Source organism: Rhamphochromis longiceps, linkage group LG23, assembly GCF_057381845.1.
Source record: "Rhamphochromis longiceps isolate RC_006_pf linkage group LG23, R_longiceps_female_GT1.1, whole genome shotgun sequence".
NCBI lineage: Eukaryota > Metazoa > Chordata > Actinopteri > Cichliformes > Cichlidae > Rhamphochromis > Rhamphochromis longiceps.
Window position 1 is genome coordinate 41,692,916 of NC_140578.1, and position 14,724 is coordinate 41,707,639.

The following is a 14,724-nucleotide window of genomic DNA, read 5'->3' on the forward strand; positions in this document are numbered from 1 at the left end:
CAACATGATGTTTTTTACTTTTCACATACATTATATACCATATGGAGTACAGTTGAATGTTTATCATTTAGTCCTGTGTACAGAAATGGTTGCAGAACTTGAGAAACCGGAGATGAACTTAACAGCTTGAATGTTTCATCAAAACACAGATGCAAAATCAGAGGAACACTGGAGCCAGGAATAGTTTTGCACTCCTTGCTCTGTGTTCCCAAGTTTTTGTTCTAGGGAAAATTGCGGAGTGCAAAAAATTGGAAACAAGTAACGTAAAATTATGACGATAGGACATGACAAAGGACAGTGGAAGATGGAGACAATAACTGCAGAATGAATAACAAGACAATGGGGTTAACTTACATAGAGGAGAACAGGAGTACTAGACAGGGGAGGGCGATAAATGCAGATGAAACCGAAACACCAAGGAACAAATCAGGATTAACTAGATGAGGGGAGTAAAATTCAATATCAAGCACTTGGACTATCAAAGTAAAGCAGGAAGTAACACAAACACACATACAGTCAACAGGAAGGGGGATATGACTGAATGGGAGACAAATAAATAGGGAAACAGACAACCAGAGCACAAAGAGACAAGACAGATACAGGGACACAAATAGGAAACAGAAAAGAATCATAAAAGAAGGTAAGTTGGAAAAATAAAAACCAAGTAGATAAACTGCATTATAAAGAGAAACTACAGATGATATAATCAATTCTAAAGGAAACTAAACAAACCTAATATACAAAAAGCCAAACTCAAACACAATAGATTCTCAAAAACATCAGGAACATCCAGTAGACGAAAAGGAAAAACTTGAGAATAACTAACAAAGAAAACTATAAATACTAAATCAGAATGAAAATATATCTGGAGCAGATGATAAAAGGTAATATTCAAACTGAAAACTGCAACAAAGGCTAAAACTGAAAACGCTGGGTAAAAATCCTGGGATTATGACGGAAGCAAGTTTTAGATTTTAAGAAATAGATGTTAGTGACACATGCAAATTAAGAAGCTATGCAGCTACAACTACATTAGACTGCCATCAGATAGAGAGAATAATAGAAGTCACATGACCCAAAAAGAAAGTGAAAGGACATTTATAAATCCAAAGTCACACGTCATCTACACCAGTGTGAACAATAAACCAAGGGACGACAACTTCACAGCACAGTTGGACATTCAGGTACGGTAACTTTGTGTTAATAATCCAATGCAAGAAATCCAGTTATTAAATTATTAAATTGACCGGACTGAGTCATCTCTGCCATTTGGTTCAGATTAAGTTAAAAGAATTTAGTTTCTTGAAGAATTTAACGAATTTACTATTTTTTAATTTACTATCTTTTCTGTTTGTTTAATTCACAATTAGTTGATGACAAAAAAAATGGAAAAAATTATAAATATCTTGTCAGGTAAGCTTTTTTTTCATATTATATTCATTGTTGTTCATTGTTCATAACGTCCTTTGATTTAAAAGTCAAAAAAACATTTAATTTAACTTAAAATCTAATAGAACTGAACTGAATATGGAAAAATGTTGCTAACATGTTTTTACTTTGTCATATTTCAATTGCAGGAAATCGCTCACCACCTCCTCGTAAGATATTTAAAATATGATACAAAATCTCGAAGACAAAACTTGAGGCTTTTACACACCGGACGTGTAAAATCTGTGAAAATATTTCCTATCTTAAAAATATTGTTCAGACTCATCTGTTCTTTTTGCAGCTGTTCACACTGACCGTTTGAGCTGAACAATTCCAGGAAATGTAAACAAAATTCCTGGACTGGAACTTTGGGCGAGGCGCAATTGGTTACAGGCAGAGCAACGTTATTGAAATCCATGGGTAAAAAGCAGAATTGATGAAATTATTTATTTTTGCGATCCAAGATCGATTTGTCTCATGTTTTGGATCTGAATAAAATGACCTGAATAACAAGGCCGCTGCGTCAGACAACGAGTGCACTCTAAACTCACACGGCACCCCTACTGAATACAATGGAATGGAATACTGAAATGGAAATAGTCACGTAATACTATTTACCTCAGACACACAGCTACACAATGCGGCTTAGTAAAATAATTTCCTGCCTCGCCTCAAACTGTCCCACTGACATCCTGAACTGTACAAACACACAGCTTCAGCTCCTGGATCCAACCGTTAAATTCTCCCTGCTGCTGTTTTCTTAGTTTCTTACTTTTCTCAGCTCGTCATAGTTTGACGTCGGCTTCAATTTTAGTTTTCACAGTGCGTTTATTGAGGAGGAATTGTCCTCAAAAACACAACGCGTTCAGTGTGTAACAGCCTTAACACATAATGATGTGTAATTAATTTAAAATGTTATGCTTCCAATGTGACTCATAGAATTTACATTTTTACTTTATAGTGTTAAAGGCAGAAGAGAGGATCATACCATGGGGGTGAGTGTTAAAAGTGTGGTTAATTAGAGAGGTGTACTAGAATTAATAAAAAATAACCCTTTTCACCAACTCTGTGTTAATCCTAGAGTCACAATTTTATATCACAAAATCAAAGTGCTGCTCCACATCGAAAGGAGCCAGCTGAGGTGGTTCGGGCATCTGACAAGGATGCCCCCTGGGCGCCTCCTGGGTGAGGTGTTCCAGGCATGTCCCACCGGGAGGAGGCCCCGGGGCAGACCCAGGACACGCTGGAGAGATTATATCTCTCGGCTGGCCTGGGAACGCCTTGGTATTCCCCCGGATAAGCTGGAGGAGGTGGCTGGGGAGAGGGAGGTCTGGGCCTCTTTGCTTAGGCTGCTGCCCCCGCGACCCGGCCTCGGATAAAGTGGATGAAGATGGATGGATGGAAAATCAAAGTCTTTTGACTTGTTTGATCATTTTGTTAACTTATGTTTAATGTCCATTCAATTTTACTTTAAACCCATCTGTGGATCTCACATTTACATTTTGATTCTGAAGTGATTCTCTGCTGAATAAATTTTATACATTCAAATTGTTACAGCAGCACAAACCTCTGAGTCACAATGTGGAATTCACATAGTTTCACATGGTGACACAGAAATGCTTATTTGGTTATTTCAGGCTTCTGACATTGCAGGTAGTAGAAAACAGATGTCAGCCTGTCTCAGTAGTACACCCCTCAAGTGTTTTGCTTGTTTGTTGTTATTTTGTGTTTGTTCATAACACTGTTGTATAAACTGTAAGTGCACACTAAATCCTATTGTAATTTTCTTTAGAAACAGTGAAAGAGAGCGAGACCTGCAGCTTGTCAGAGCTTACAAGCCTCACAAAGATGTCCAGCATCTCAGAATTATGCTTCATGGACCACCAGGTGCTGGAAAGTCCAGCTTCATCAACTCTGTGGACAGTGCTTTAAGAGGCAAAATCGCAACTCGAGCATTGGCAGATGCAACCTCTGGTGATAGTTTCACTAATGCAGTATGTATGAGGATGTATCTATTCTTATCATAGTTGCACACTCATTTCCTTTGAGGTTTTCTATGACTACAGGAGCGCACTGCAGTGGTAGCTGCTTTATGAGCATTAAACTATAAAAAGAGTGAAAAATAGTCAGCACAACTAGTGTGTCAATTATTTTGAAAACTGTTTAGGGTCTTTAGTATTTGGCACTAATATAACAACACCACATTTTTTATTTACAGTACAGGACATTTAAAATTCAGAAAGGAAATCCAGAAACTTTTTACTCTTTTGTCTTCACTGACACCATGGGGCTTGAGAGGGGCGCTGAGAAAGGAATACATGTGGAAGACATCAAACTTGCCATTAGTGGACATGTCAAAGAAGGTTACACGGTATGATGTTTTTCATCCAGATGCTTGTACACAGTCTGTGATACAGAAACTGTATCGTGCAAAAAGGTTTAAGTGACTTTGGGTTTTTTTTCCCCAGTTCAAACCCACAGCTCTCTTGCGTGAATCGGATCCTTACTACAACAGTTCTCCTACTTTAGATGACAAAGTCCAAATTCTGGCTTTCGTCATTCCAGCTGACACAGTGAGCATGATCAGTGATGAAACTTGGAGGAAGATGAAAGAAGTCAGACTACATGCTCGTGACAAAGGTGAGAGCAGATGTTCTACATGATGTCACGATTTCAAATACTAGAAAAACATGAGATAAAGTGATTGCATTGCTTTCTGTATTGGCAGGGATCCCACAAATAGCCATCATGACCAAAATTGATGAAGCCTGTCCCGAAGTCAAAAAAAACATAAAGAACACCTACAAGAGCAAGTACTTGAATGACCAGGTATGTTCCAGGAAGTAACTTTCATGCTGTACATTTCAGTATATTTGAACAGAAACCTCAGCTGGAATCAGTACAAATAATTCAATAAATAATTTATAATCATGTCACTAGTGCAACAATACAGTTTCAGTTTTTAAATGCAATATTTTTTAAACTTAGATGCAAACACTAAACAGGAACCTGGGTATTCTACTGAACTGCATCTTCCTCGTGAAGAACTACCACAAAGAAACTGACACGAATGACAACATAGATTCACTGATACTGTGTGCACTGAAAAAGATCATTGACTATGGAGAGGACTACCTGAATGACCAGGATATAAATGATTGAATGAATGGTTGTATATTGTTGGGTTGAATAATCCTGGCCTGTAACAAATGTTTGAGGGGGATAGAAAATGAAAATGCTCAGTTACTCTTCAGGTTATTTTGCTTTGCTATCATTACAATCACAGTCACACAAAAAGTGAATTTCATCAGAAACTTTATTGTACTGATTTTTGTCTTGTTCTTATTTTATTTCACTTTTTTTCTTTCGTAAATTAAATCCAAATAACCTTCACAGAAAATCAATATGTACTTTTTATTTACTGTATATTCAAAATGGTAATGGCATAAAGAATGACACATATATGCTTGTAACCTGTTGCCTGCTGTGTAACTCAAATAAATCAGTTCAACCCTTGATGTGAGACTGTCCTCTGTGAATCAGTGATTTCTTGTTTTCTAAACTGTAATGAGAGTTTAGAAGCGGAAGAGGATGGATAGATATTTAATGACTTAGGTTATCAACCCATACGAGCATCCAGGTAATTATACAAGTCCAAATTAGGACTTGTATATGTCCTTAGTCTCCCCCTTGGCTATGCATTTGAGAGCTTAATCAGATGTTGCAGATTATTTGGCTTCTAGTTAGAGTCGGACTACTATTCATGAAACTCGTAAGTTTACCTTCTCAGCTTTTTGTTTAGTTATTTCCATTCAGTCTGCGGTGTAGCGGCACATCCTTCTTTGCCACTTCTGCAGGACGTAAAGTTTCTGACTCATGCTTTTCTTAGATTACTTGTATGCTTTTCAGTAGCAAAAATACCAAAACACAAGCCCTTTGATTTGAGGAAATAAAGACTGAAAGAAATGTCTGATGGAAAAGGAAACACTGTGTTGTGCTGCTAAACTTTGAGGTTATAAGTCATCAGTGTTTAAATAAGAAAATGCCAAGAGGAGACTTGGAGCCCCGAGTCTGCATGCAAAACATGAAAACTCCATAGCAGTGATACTTGTTCATACATAGGTGTGGGCTACTTATTCTTTCTTATGGTGCTTTGCTGTTCCAATGAAACAAGAAGATCTCATTTGAAAGTACATTTTTGGCCATCCTGTGATCTCATTTGCTATATTCTCTTAATATCTTAGAGTTATTTCCAAGGGAAAGAATGTTTATGCTAGATTCTGTTTTAAATCAGGTTGTTATCTAAAAGTCACTCTCATAAAAGTGATTTTAGAGTAATGTGCAACAAATGTAATGTCTTCTTGATGCATTCTCAGTCATCCAGGTGAGTAAATCTCCAAAAGTCGATTCTGTTCATCTGGACGTAGCGTTTTCCGAAGGAGACACAACCTCCCAGCCCATTGTTCCTTCAGTGGGCTGGTTTCAGTCATTATGCAAATGTACTGTTTATAAGATTGGGGAAACCTGCAGTCAGCTGAGACTGAAGAAATCACTTGGATGAGTGACGAAACATTTTTCCCACGGAAAACGCTAATGCTAGATATTCACAAATTTCATTTCACTAGCTGGGCTCACATCCTCATTTTATGTTTGACAGCTTTTTAGTAGGTAAAGATGAATGATTGGACATGAATTGAGCTATGATTTGGGGAAGGACTGTTGACGGTTCCCGGGCCTGGCAGATCCCCATGTACTAGAATTGAGAACAAGGAGGGAGGGAGGGTGGGGCACGTAAACGAGAATGAACAGCTTGCAGAACTGGGGGAACCAATATAGATGACAACCGGAAGGAGCGTGTTAGGAGGTGTGGTCCTGCTCCTGAAATTCCGATACATAATCTCCAACTTTAACAACTTAAGCTGTTTTGTTTTTATGCTTTACACTTTAAACTTCAACATTTTATATTTTCAAATGAAAGCACAGTGATGTTGCTGCATCAGTGTCAAATATTAATTATTCTGGGATTTGATGGTCAAACTATGTGATTTTCCAAATGTGTGTGGAGTAAAATGAACTTTCTCTGATGATGCAAATGTCATGACCAAGAATCATTCAGGATTAACAACACAAACTGTTCTAATAGCAGAAACATAGTCTTATAGTTCTTGGACGTTACCACTAGTTTTACAAACACATTCTTTTTCATGTCTGTCTATGTGGTTTTTATGGATAAAGTGATTTTCAATAGTACAAACATCATCTAACTTTTCTTTGCTCTCCAGTATAAATGCAGGAACCTGCAGGCTTTATTAAAACTGTCATAATTTAACACTCAATGCCGAAAACAGGGTTGATCCATGTTTCTATGAAGACCACTTCATATATCAACAGCTCTGAAAATCCCTTTTGTTTTTAAAAAAGTAATGTAGAACATGATCTCTCTCATTCTGTGTCTCTAAAAACCGCAGCAAACTGGTAATCACTTCTAAACAATGGGGTTAGTTTATGGCTCTTTATCAGCCGCAACACCACGTAGCACCTGGATGTTAGAATCTTTTACAAAGCGGCATTGTTACTCCAACCCCCAACCTGCAGGCCCAAGGTGTCTGACCTCTAACCCTTGCTGGCATATGGCCCTCTGAGGCACTTGTGCAGTAGCAGTTGCAGTAGCAGTAGTAGTACTAGTATTGTGCAGCAACCAGGCTTCAAGAGCGGTCACTCTTCTGGCTTGCAAATGGTGAAAACATATCACATACACATGTCACAATCTTAACTGCAAATCAGAAATGCTGCTAGGTAAATTATAAAAGGGGTTTAAACTTTAGGTTTGGCATAGACACAGACTTTATTAGTCCCACTCTGGGGAAATTCACATGTTACAGCAACACAAGGGTCAGCAAGAAAAATTGAATCCGAGATATATTAGAAAAATACAAAAGTAAATAAATAAATACTGCACAAATTTAAAATGAGTAAAAAACCTATGTGAGTAATTACTACTGATCTACAAATGGTGGTTATATACAGCAAATACACTCAGAGAATTTTAGCATTTTAGCACACAGCCCCTTCCTCTATAAAGCTGAATGTAATTCCTGGTCAGTTCATGCAGTAATTATAAATTAAAGCTGCACTTCAGTTAACTCTTTTTTTAAAATAATTAATAACAGGTTTGTTTCTTAGATCTACTGATACAGCCAAAACATACTGCTTGTATAATGCTGTATGTCTCCCAGCACCACAGCAGGATGATTCCGAAAGTATGACTCAATAAAAAAAGACTCTAAAGCCAGAACAGAAAGATACAGTTGGAAGATCAAAGATTAAGGACTGTGTTTTTATAGGATGTAGTAAACTATCCCTTTGTCTTCTTGGCCTTGTTGTGTGTACTTTAGAAGTCAAATTATACATTTGCCAGACTTTGAAAAAACTTTTGAATTTCATTTATAACTGAGATGGCAAGCTCTTATCAGAAATCTTATGCTCACCAGAAGCATGTAATCCCACTTTCAAAACCTTTAAGTGTCAAATCCACAAACCCAACATGGGGTCAGAGCGAATGTCAATTTATCTGCACAGCCCAATGTGTGAAGACGCATTTTGTCAGTGTTAGGGAGTTTTTATTGTTTTATTTGTTTATGCTTCAAAAGTTATGTTACACATATTTCACCAGACACAGTTTTCTGTTGAAACAGGAAGCTGACCCTGTGACCCTGTGACATTTAACGCAAGAGATCAGTACAGAAATACACATCTGCAGAAGTTGACTCGCAGTATATTATTCTTAGAAATTGACTTGCAACACACATACTTTGTGACACACACACACACACACACAGCTTACACACAGACAGCATCAGGACCTGCGTAACAGGAAATGTGATTATATTTGCATATTGACGATGTAACCTATAAAAATAAACGAAGTGTCTCAGTGTTGTTTACTCACCTGACTGTTTGTTAACTGTAAATCTCTGACAGTCAGGGATCCTGGGTCTGAGCAACCCAGGATCCCTGAGCAGTTATGGATTATATTATTATTGTATGTATATTTGGTGTTGCTGTCCTTCTCCCTGTTTGCGTGTGTGTATATGTGTTTCTGCGGGCGGCTTCAGGCCTGGTGGGTGTGGCCCTGCTGGCGGACTGGCCACACCCGAAGCCACACACCTGCTGCTGATCAGGCCTCGTCGGGGGAGCTACTTAGGAGAGTCTTGGAGCTCCCACTGACGCGGGATCCTTCCATGAGACTCCACGTTAGTCATCCAGTTGAACTGAGTTAGTGTGTGTATGCCCGCGGTTATATGTGTCCTGACGGCTGCGTCTATTGTGTCCCCATGAGAAGTGTGGAGCGCCAGACAGCAGCCAGCACGAGGAGTGCTGAGACACGGGAGCGGAGAGCACTGAGACACGACCCTGTGACTCAGTGCCATGCCAAACCGTGACACATTTTTACTTTTCTCGTTTGTAAGGCCAATTTTGATTCTGATTTCCTTTTTCTGGCCTAAACAAAAGCAAATACAATGTAATAAAGCTGTCCATCGGGGCAAGCAGCCTCCAAATCTCCCCATTTTCACTGTTACAAAAGCAACAGTTCAACTAAGAATTTTATTTTGGCTTGACCCATTTTCACATGCACGCAGACACACACACACACACAGACAGACACACACACATACACAGTCCCCCCAAAAACTAAAAAGGTGGAATGTTTGGTCAAAAAAGTGAACTTTTTGTCAAAAAAGTAAACTTTTTTTTGTCATAAATCATAAGGTGTATGTTCCTACTCTAAAGTGGAATGAAAGTGATTGGTTGAACCGGTGTTCATGATGTCTGTTCTGAGTTATCTGCACTTCCATCAGCGTAAAAAACTCAGCAGCAGATTAGAATCAAACAGAACATCTATTGGCCACATTTAATAAATCACCAAATTAATACACGCATCTGTGACAATGCTACGCACTGTTTGCCCTTCAATCAGTGATTTTAGTACAGCAGGCTGCATGCTGCTCATTTTAAACACATTCCCAAGTTTTAAACACACAAAACATGCGGTAAATAAAAGGCTGAGTGAAAACATGGCACTTCCAGCTGACTTATAATCAGTGTTGGGAAGATTACTTTTAAAATGTATTCCACTACAGATTACAGAATACATGCCCCAAAATGTATTGTGTAACGTATTCCATTACGTTACTCAATGAGAGCAACGTATTCTGAATACCTTGGATTACTTAACATATTATCATGCTTTTTTACAACTATATGAATGTACTATTACCGTGTGATTTATTAGTATTACTGAAGGTTACTCGCCATACCAATACCAACTAGATATTTAAATCTTAATATAAAATGAGTAACAGTAAGGAGGACATTAGGTAAGGCTGCACTTTTTGCAGTGACCTCGTATTGAAAACTATTGACCCTGTGCACGAGAAAATGCTAACTTCCTGGTTTGAGACCGGATCTAGGGTTGTACATTTCCTGTTGCTTTACTTTGCGGTCAATCGCTACTGCGAAGATATACTCCAAAATCATGTCGAAAACGGAAAGATCACGTTAAGTTACAAAGAGCATAAGGTGGGAACACCCCCCGCTGTTGTGTCATAAAAAATCGAATGATCAATTTTGACGTTTAAAGAGTTTAGATCGATCAGTTGTTTACATCACTCAACACAAGCAGAACTGCATTACTGCATGCAGAAGACACATCATCCACATTCAGAAGCACATCTCTGTATAGTGACTGGTCTCATGATTTAAACAGGTAAATGTTCAGCACTCAAACTACAGGTGAACAATATGTGAGGGCACATATTTACAACCCTTAGAAAACGGTCACGGGGTTGTTTACAGCCTGAAGCAGCCAAGAGGGAGTGACGTAGCGTGAAGAAGACGGACATGCGCAGTGGGAGAGAAGACGAGCGGAGCAAAAAAAAAGGCACACGTGTCCGGATGAGAAGAGACGCTAGGAAAGGGCCGCGGTCAGGAAGAGACCCGAACAAAGTATAAACGGGAGGTTAGCGAGACAGTATACGGTACCGCAGCGAGTCTAGGCTGGGTTTCCGTCCGTGTATGCACTCTGACCCCGGCTACAGCGGCCTTACGGGTGTAACGTCGGGGCGAAGTGTCGGCGGAGATAGCGCTAGCAGAGGGGCTAATCGAGAGCTAAGGCTAGCGGCCGCTCCCCTCCAATCGGCCTCAGTTTCCCGGCGTTGCCAGTAGAGTTTGGCGACAAGAACGTTTAGAAAGCGAGACAGCACGGCTGGCTGTCTGGCGAAGGACCAGCGAGTTTCCGGGAGAGGAATTGGGCGGCCTCACTTCGCACGGCCTGGGGACTGCCGTAGCTCCGTTAGCCCGCGGGACCGCCATCTTGGGCCCCGATGTCGGCGGTGTTTGGAGTACCCTGCCACCCAGACGACGCTCCGGTTGTTCACCCTGCTTCAGCTGGCTGTGTGTAAAAGTTTCACCTACCCGTGGGTTCATTACGCTCCATTTCAGGAGGGGCAAAGGTACAGTTTCTGTGTTTTATTTCCTTGCTTTGATGTGGACCAGAGAATGAACATTCTATTCCGGCTGTGGGAGTTCTGGACAGCCTAACAGACTGCAACTCCGGTTAATGACACATACCCCTAGAACTATCTGTCCGTCCCACCCCAGAGACAATTTACTGGAGTGAACTGTAAAGACTAAAATGTTCCTTTGGTGTGTCGGACATTGTAAATGATGTGATGAGACTGTGTCGACCATTTTAGACAGAATATTTGCTGTGTTAACTTTTACTGTTCTGCTGTGTTGTGAGTGTTTTTCCTGTGACTAGGGTGGGTTGTGTGGAGTCGAGGACTCCCAACTCTGGGTCTCACCAGTCTGTTTTGATTTATTTTACCTCATTTTATTTCTTTCATTTCTTTGGTCCTGGGGAGGCTCCTTGCTGTTTTCCCTTTGCTCTCCAGGACATTGTTAACCAAGTTTGGTTTTTTTGAGGGCTCTCCAGATAAATAAAAAGAGCCACGTGGTTTAAAAAGTCGTTGTTGAATGCTTTTGTCCGACCCAGGTTGCCTTGGAGTAGGGGCACCCGAGTTATTTGGTTAGGCACAGGACGACGGAGTTAAGTGGGACCGTGCTAGTATTCCGTGTGCAGGCGCTGCTATCATTGCAGGTCCGGGCCTGGAGTCCTCCTTTTGTGCCTACTGTTGCCAGGTAACTAACCCCATTCTTACTGAAGTAAGTGTCCGGGTCAATCGCGCTAGAGGGGGGTACGGACTTAGATCCCACCACCCGCTAGTCGTTCAAGGCAGCCTGTGCGCCCTTCTACCCCTACATAGCAGGGCTAGTAGCCCCTGCCAATTGGCGTCACGAACAGGGTTCACCCATTGGCTCGGGGTCGTTATAGAGGAGGAATAGAGTTAAGGCAAACATGTCTGAACTAGAAGATTTGAAAAGGAGCTTTGATGAACTACAAGGGAGGCTTGCGGAGCAGGCGGGTGCCTTACAGCAGGCACGAGAAGAACAGAGAGAAGCTCTTTCTCTCGCAAGGGCAGTGATTGATCAACAGGCCCAAGCTTTAAAAGCCCCGGCGGCAATCTATGTCCACCGAGACCGCAAACTGGCAGATTTTAGTGGTTGCCCTGGAAAGAGTGGAGATGATTGTGTGGAAGAGTGGATCGCGGCAATGCGGTCTGCGTTCCAAGTCATGAAGGTGCCAGAGGCGGACCGTGTAGAGCTGGTCAAGCAACACATAAAAGATGAAGCCAGGGCAACTGTTAAGTTCATGTTGGAGGGGGCAGTAGAGTCTGTCGAGGGCATATTTGAGGTTCTCCTTCAAACCTATGGAGACAAGGTCCCCATAGGTACTAGGTTGAAGGAGTTCTATGAGAGAAGGCAGATGTCCAGCGAGACCGTCAGAACTTATGCCTATGACCTACAGGAGAAGCTGGCTTTGATTAAGAGGCGAGAACCCAACCGCGTTCCCGACTCAGAGACGGTGTTGAAAGAACAGCTAGTGCTGGGTTTGCGAGATGACCTTTTGAGGCGAGAGATGAAAAGGAGGGTCAAAGAGGAGAAAGGCCTAACCTTCATCGGGCTGCTGCAAGCCGCAGTTGACTGGTCCGAGGAAGAAGAAGCCCAGTCCTCTCTCGCCTCCCAAAGTAGGCTCAGAACTAGAGGTGCGGTGAACGCTGCAGTACCGGCCGAAGATAAACCATCCCCCCTCACCCTGGAGATGCTCCACGAGGAGGTTAGGAAACTAGCTGCTCGTCAAGAAGAGCTGTACTTAGCACTACAGAGCAGGGAAAGAGGGAGCAGCCAGCAGAGTGCACAGCGCAGGCGAACACCCCTGAGGGACAGCGAAGGGCGATATATTTGCTACAGCTGTGGAGAGCCTGGCCACACTAGCCGGCATTGTACCAAAAAGCTAGACGCAGGGGCTCTGGCCCCTATCCCCATAGACCTGGCGCAGGTGGCATTTTCTGGCAATCCAAACGCCAAGGGTGGGGCCAAGAAACACCCCACCACACCGGCCATAGGCCGCCAAGCAGCCGAGTGTCTTCTGACAGAGGTGGAGGAGAGCCTCCAAAGGAGTGCTCTTGGGAGGTGTCGCACCGTCCACCTTAAGATAGGGGGGGTAGACACCACCTGCCTCTGGGACACGGGGTCAAATGTGACAGCTATTACGGAGTCCCATTTCCGTAGGTGTTTTGGGCCACAGGAGTTGAAGTCAGCAGACTGGATTGAGCTCACAGCCGCAAACGGGCTCGATATTCCTGTCTTGGGCTGCTTGGAGGCCGAGGTTGAATGCGCCGGGAGAGTGGTTGGTAAGAAGTGCATTTTTGTACTCACCGATACTCACCCCCAGGTAGACAAAGCTAATGGGCTCCCAGGGATTGTGGGGATGAATGTTATAGAAGACCTCGAAGCGCTCTTTATCGCAGATGGGGGTCGCGTCCACATGGACCCCCACGCTCCAGACGAGACAGAGGCCACCATCCGTCGGTTGATAGCCCGAGCGAGGAAGGAGTTCCCGCGCACGGGTCCGGGTGGCAAAATCGGGTTCGTCAAGGTGGCTGGCAGGGAACCCGTCATCATCCCCCCGAGGAGCGAGAAAGTGGTGGAGGGTCGTTGCGGGGTCTCACCTAGGGTTGAGTGCCAAGTGCTGGCAGAGGCGGCAAAAGAGATAGAGCTGCCGCGGGGACTGTTAGTTGCCAACACTATTGCGACAACCAGTGGTGGAAGAATCCCTCTCAGAGTGATGAACACAAGCGAGAGGGCTGTCAAGCTGATGCCAAGAGCCAGGCTTGCCGTTGTAAGCAAACCACGAGCTGTGCTCCCCAAAGAGGTTGTATGGGTAGAGGAGAGAGAGGGGGCACTCGTGGTTAAGCCGCTGGGTCAGGGTGAGAGTATAGCGACAGGGGGCGAGGTTGGGCAGTTGCCGGTCCCTGTACAGGCTAACACCCGGGACCTCACTGAGCTACAGCGTCAAAAGCTTTGTCGGCTGTTAGCCCAACACCAAGACGTATTCTCGGCAAGCGAAGTTGATTACGGCTACACCACCACGGTGACACACAGTATCCCCACCGAGGCACCCCCAATCAAACAGAGGCACCGAAGGGTCCCACCCCATGTCTTTCAAGAGTTTAAGAGGCACGTTCAGGAGCTCGTTAGCCAGGGGATCCTTAAAGAGAGCTCCAGTCCTTGGGCCTCACCTGCGGTGGTGGTTATTAAGAAAGATGGAAGTGTTCGATTCTGCTGCGATTACAGGCGGCTGAACGAAGTGACGTGCAAAGATGCCTACCCACTTCCCCGCATCGAAGAGTCGTTGGATGCGCTCGGCAATGCGCTGTTATTCTCGACCCTGGACCTGACCGCAGGCTACTTCCAAGTGGCCATGAGCGAAACGGACAGGGGAAAAACGGCGGTTACAACACCATTTGGCCTGTTTGAATGGACTCGGATGCCATTTGGCTTGTGCAACGCCCCAGCCACTTTTCAGCGGCTGATGGGTATGGTACTGGGGGACCTCAGTTTTGATATACTCCTTGTCTACCTGGATGACATTATAGTCTTCTCCCGGGACTTTGATAGTCACTGCGAGAGGCTTGAGACGGTGTTCGAACGTTTGAAGCAGCACGGGTTGAAGTTGAAGCCGACCAAATGCTTCCTTCTGCGGCCGGAGGTTAAATTCCTTGGCCACGTGATTTCTGCTAAAGGCGTCCAGGTAGATCTAGAAAAGGTCAAGGCCCTGGAGGCATGGCCGGCTCCAAGGAGCGTGCGAGAGGTGAGGCAGGTGCTTGGATTCAT

General features: G+C 43.2%; 1 protein-coding gene across 1 annotated transcript; it reads left to right on the forward strand.

The window, feature by feature from the left end:
* The first annotated feature begins 989 nt into the window (after positions 1-989).
* On the forward strand, positions 990-4,934 carry LOC146642602 (interferon-induced protein 44-like). Its single transcript, XM_085398277.1, has 9 exons — positions 990-1,184; positions 1,371-1,413; positions 1,578-1,598; positions 2,390-2,423; positions 3,221-3,422; positions 3,647-3,799; positions 3,897-4,068; positions 4,157-4,257; positions 4,417-4,934. The coding sequence occupies exons 1-9, from the start codon at positions 999-1,001 to the stop codon at positions 4,588-4,590; spliced, it is 1,086 nt and encodes a 361-aa protein (XP_085254403.1). The 5' UTR covers positions 990-998; the 3' UTR covers positions 4,591-4,934.
* The last annotated feature ends 9,790 nt before the right edge of the window (positions 4,935-14,724 follow it).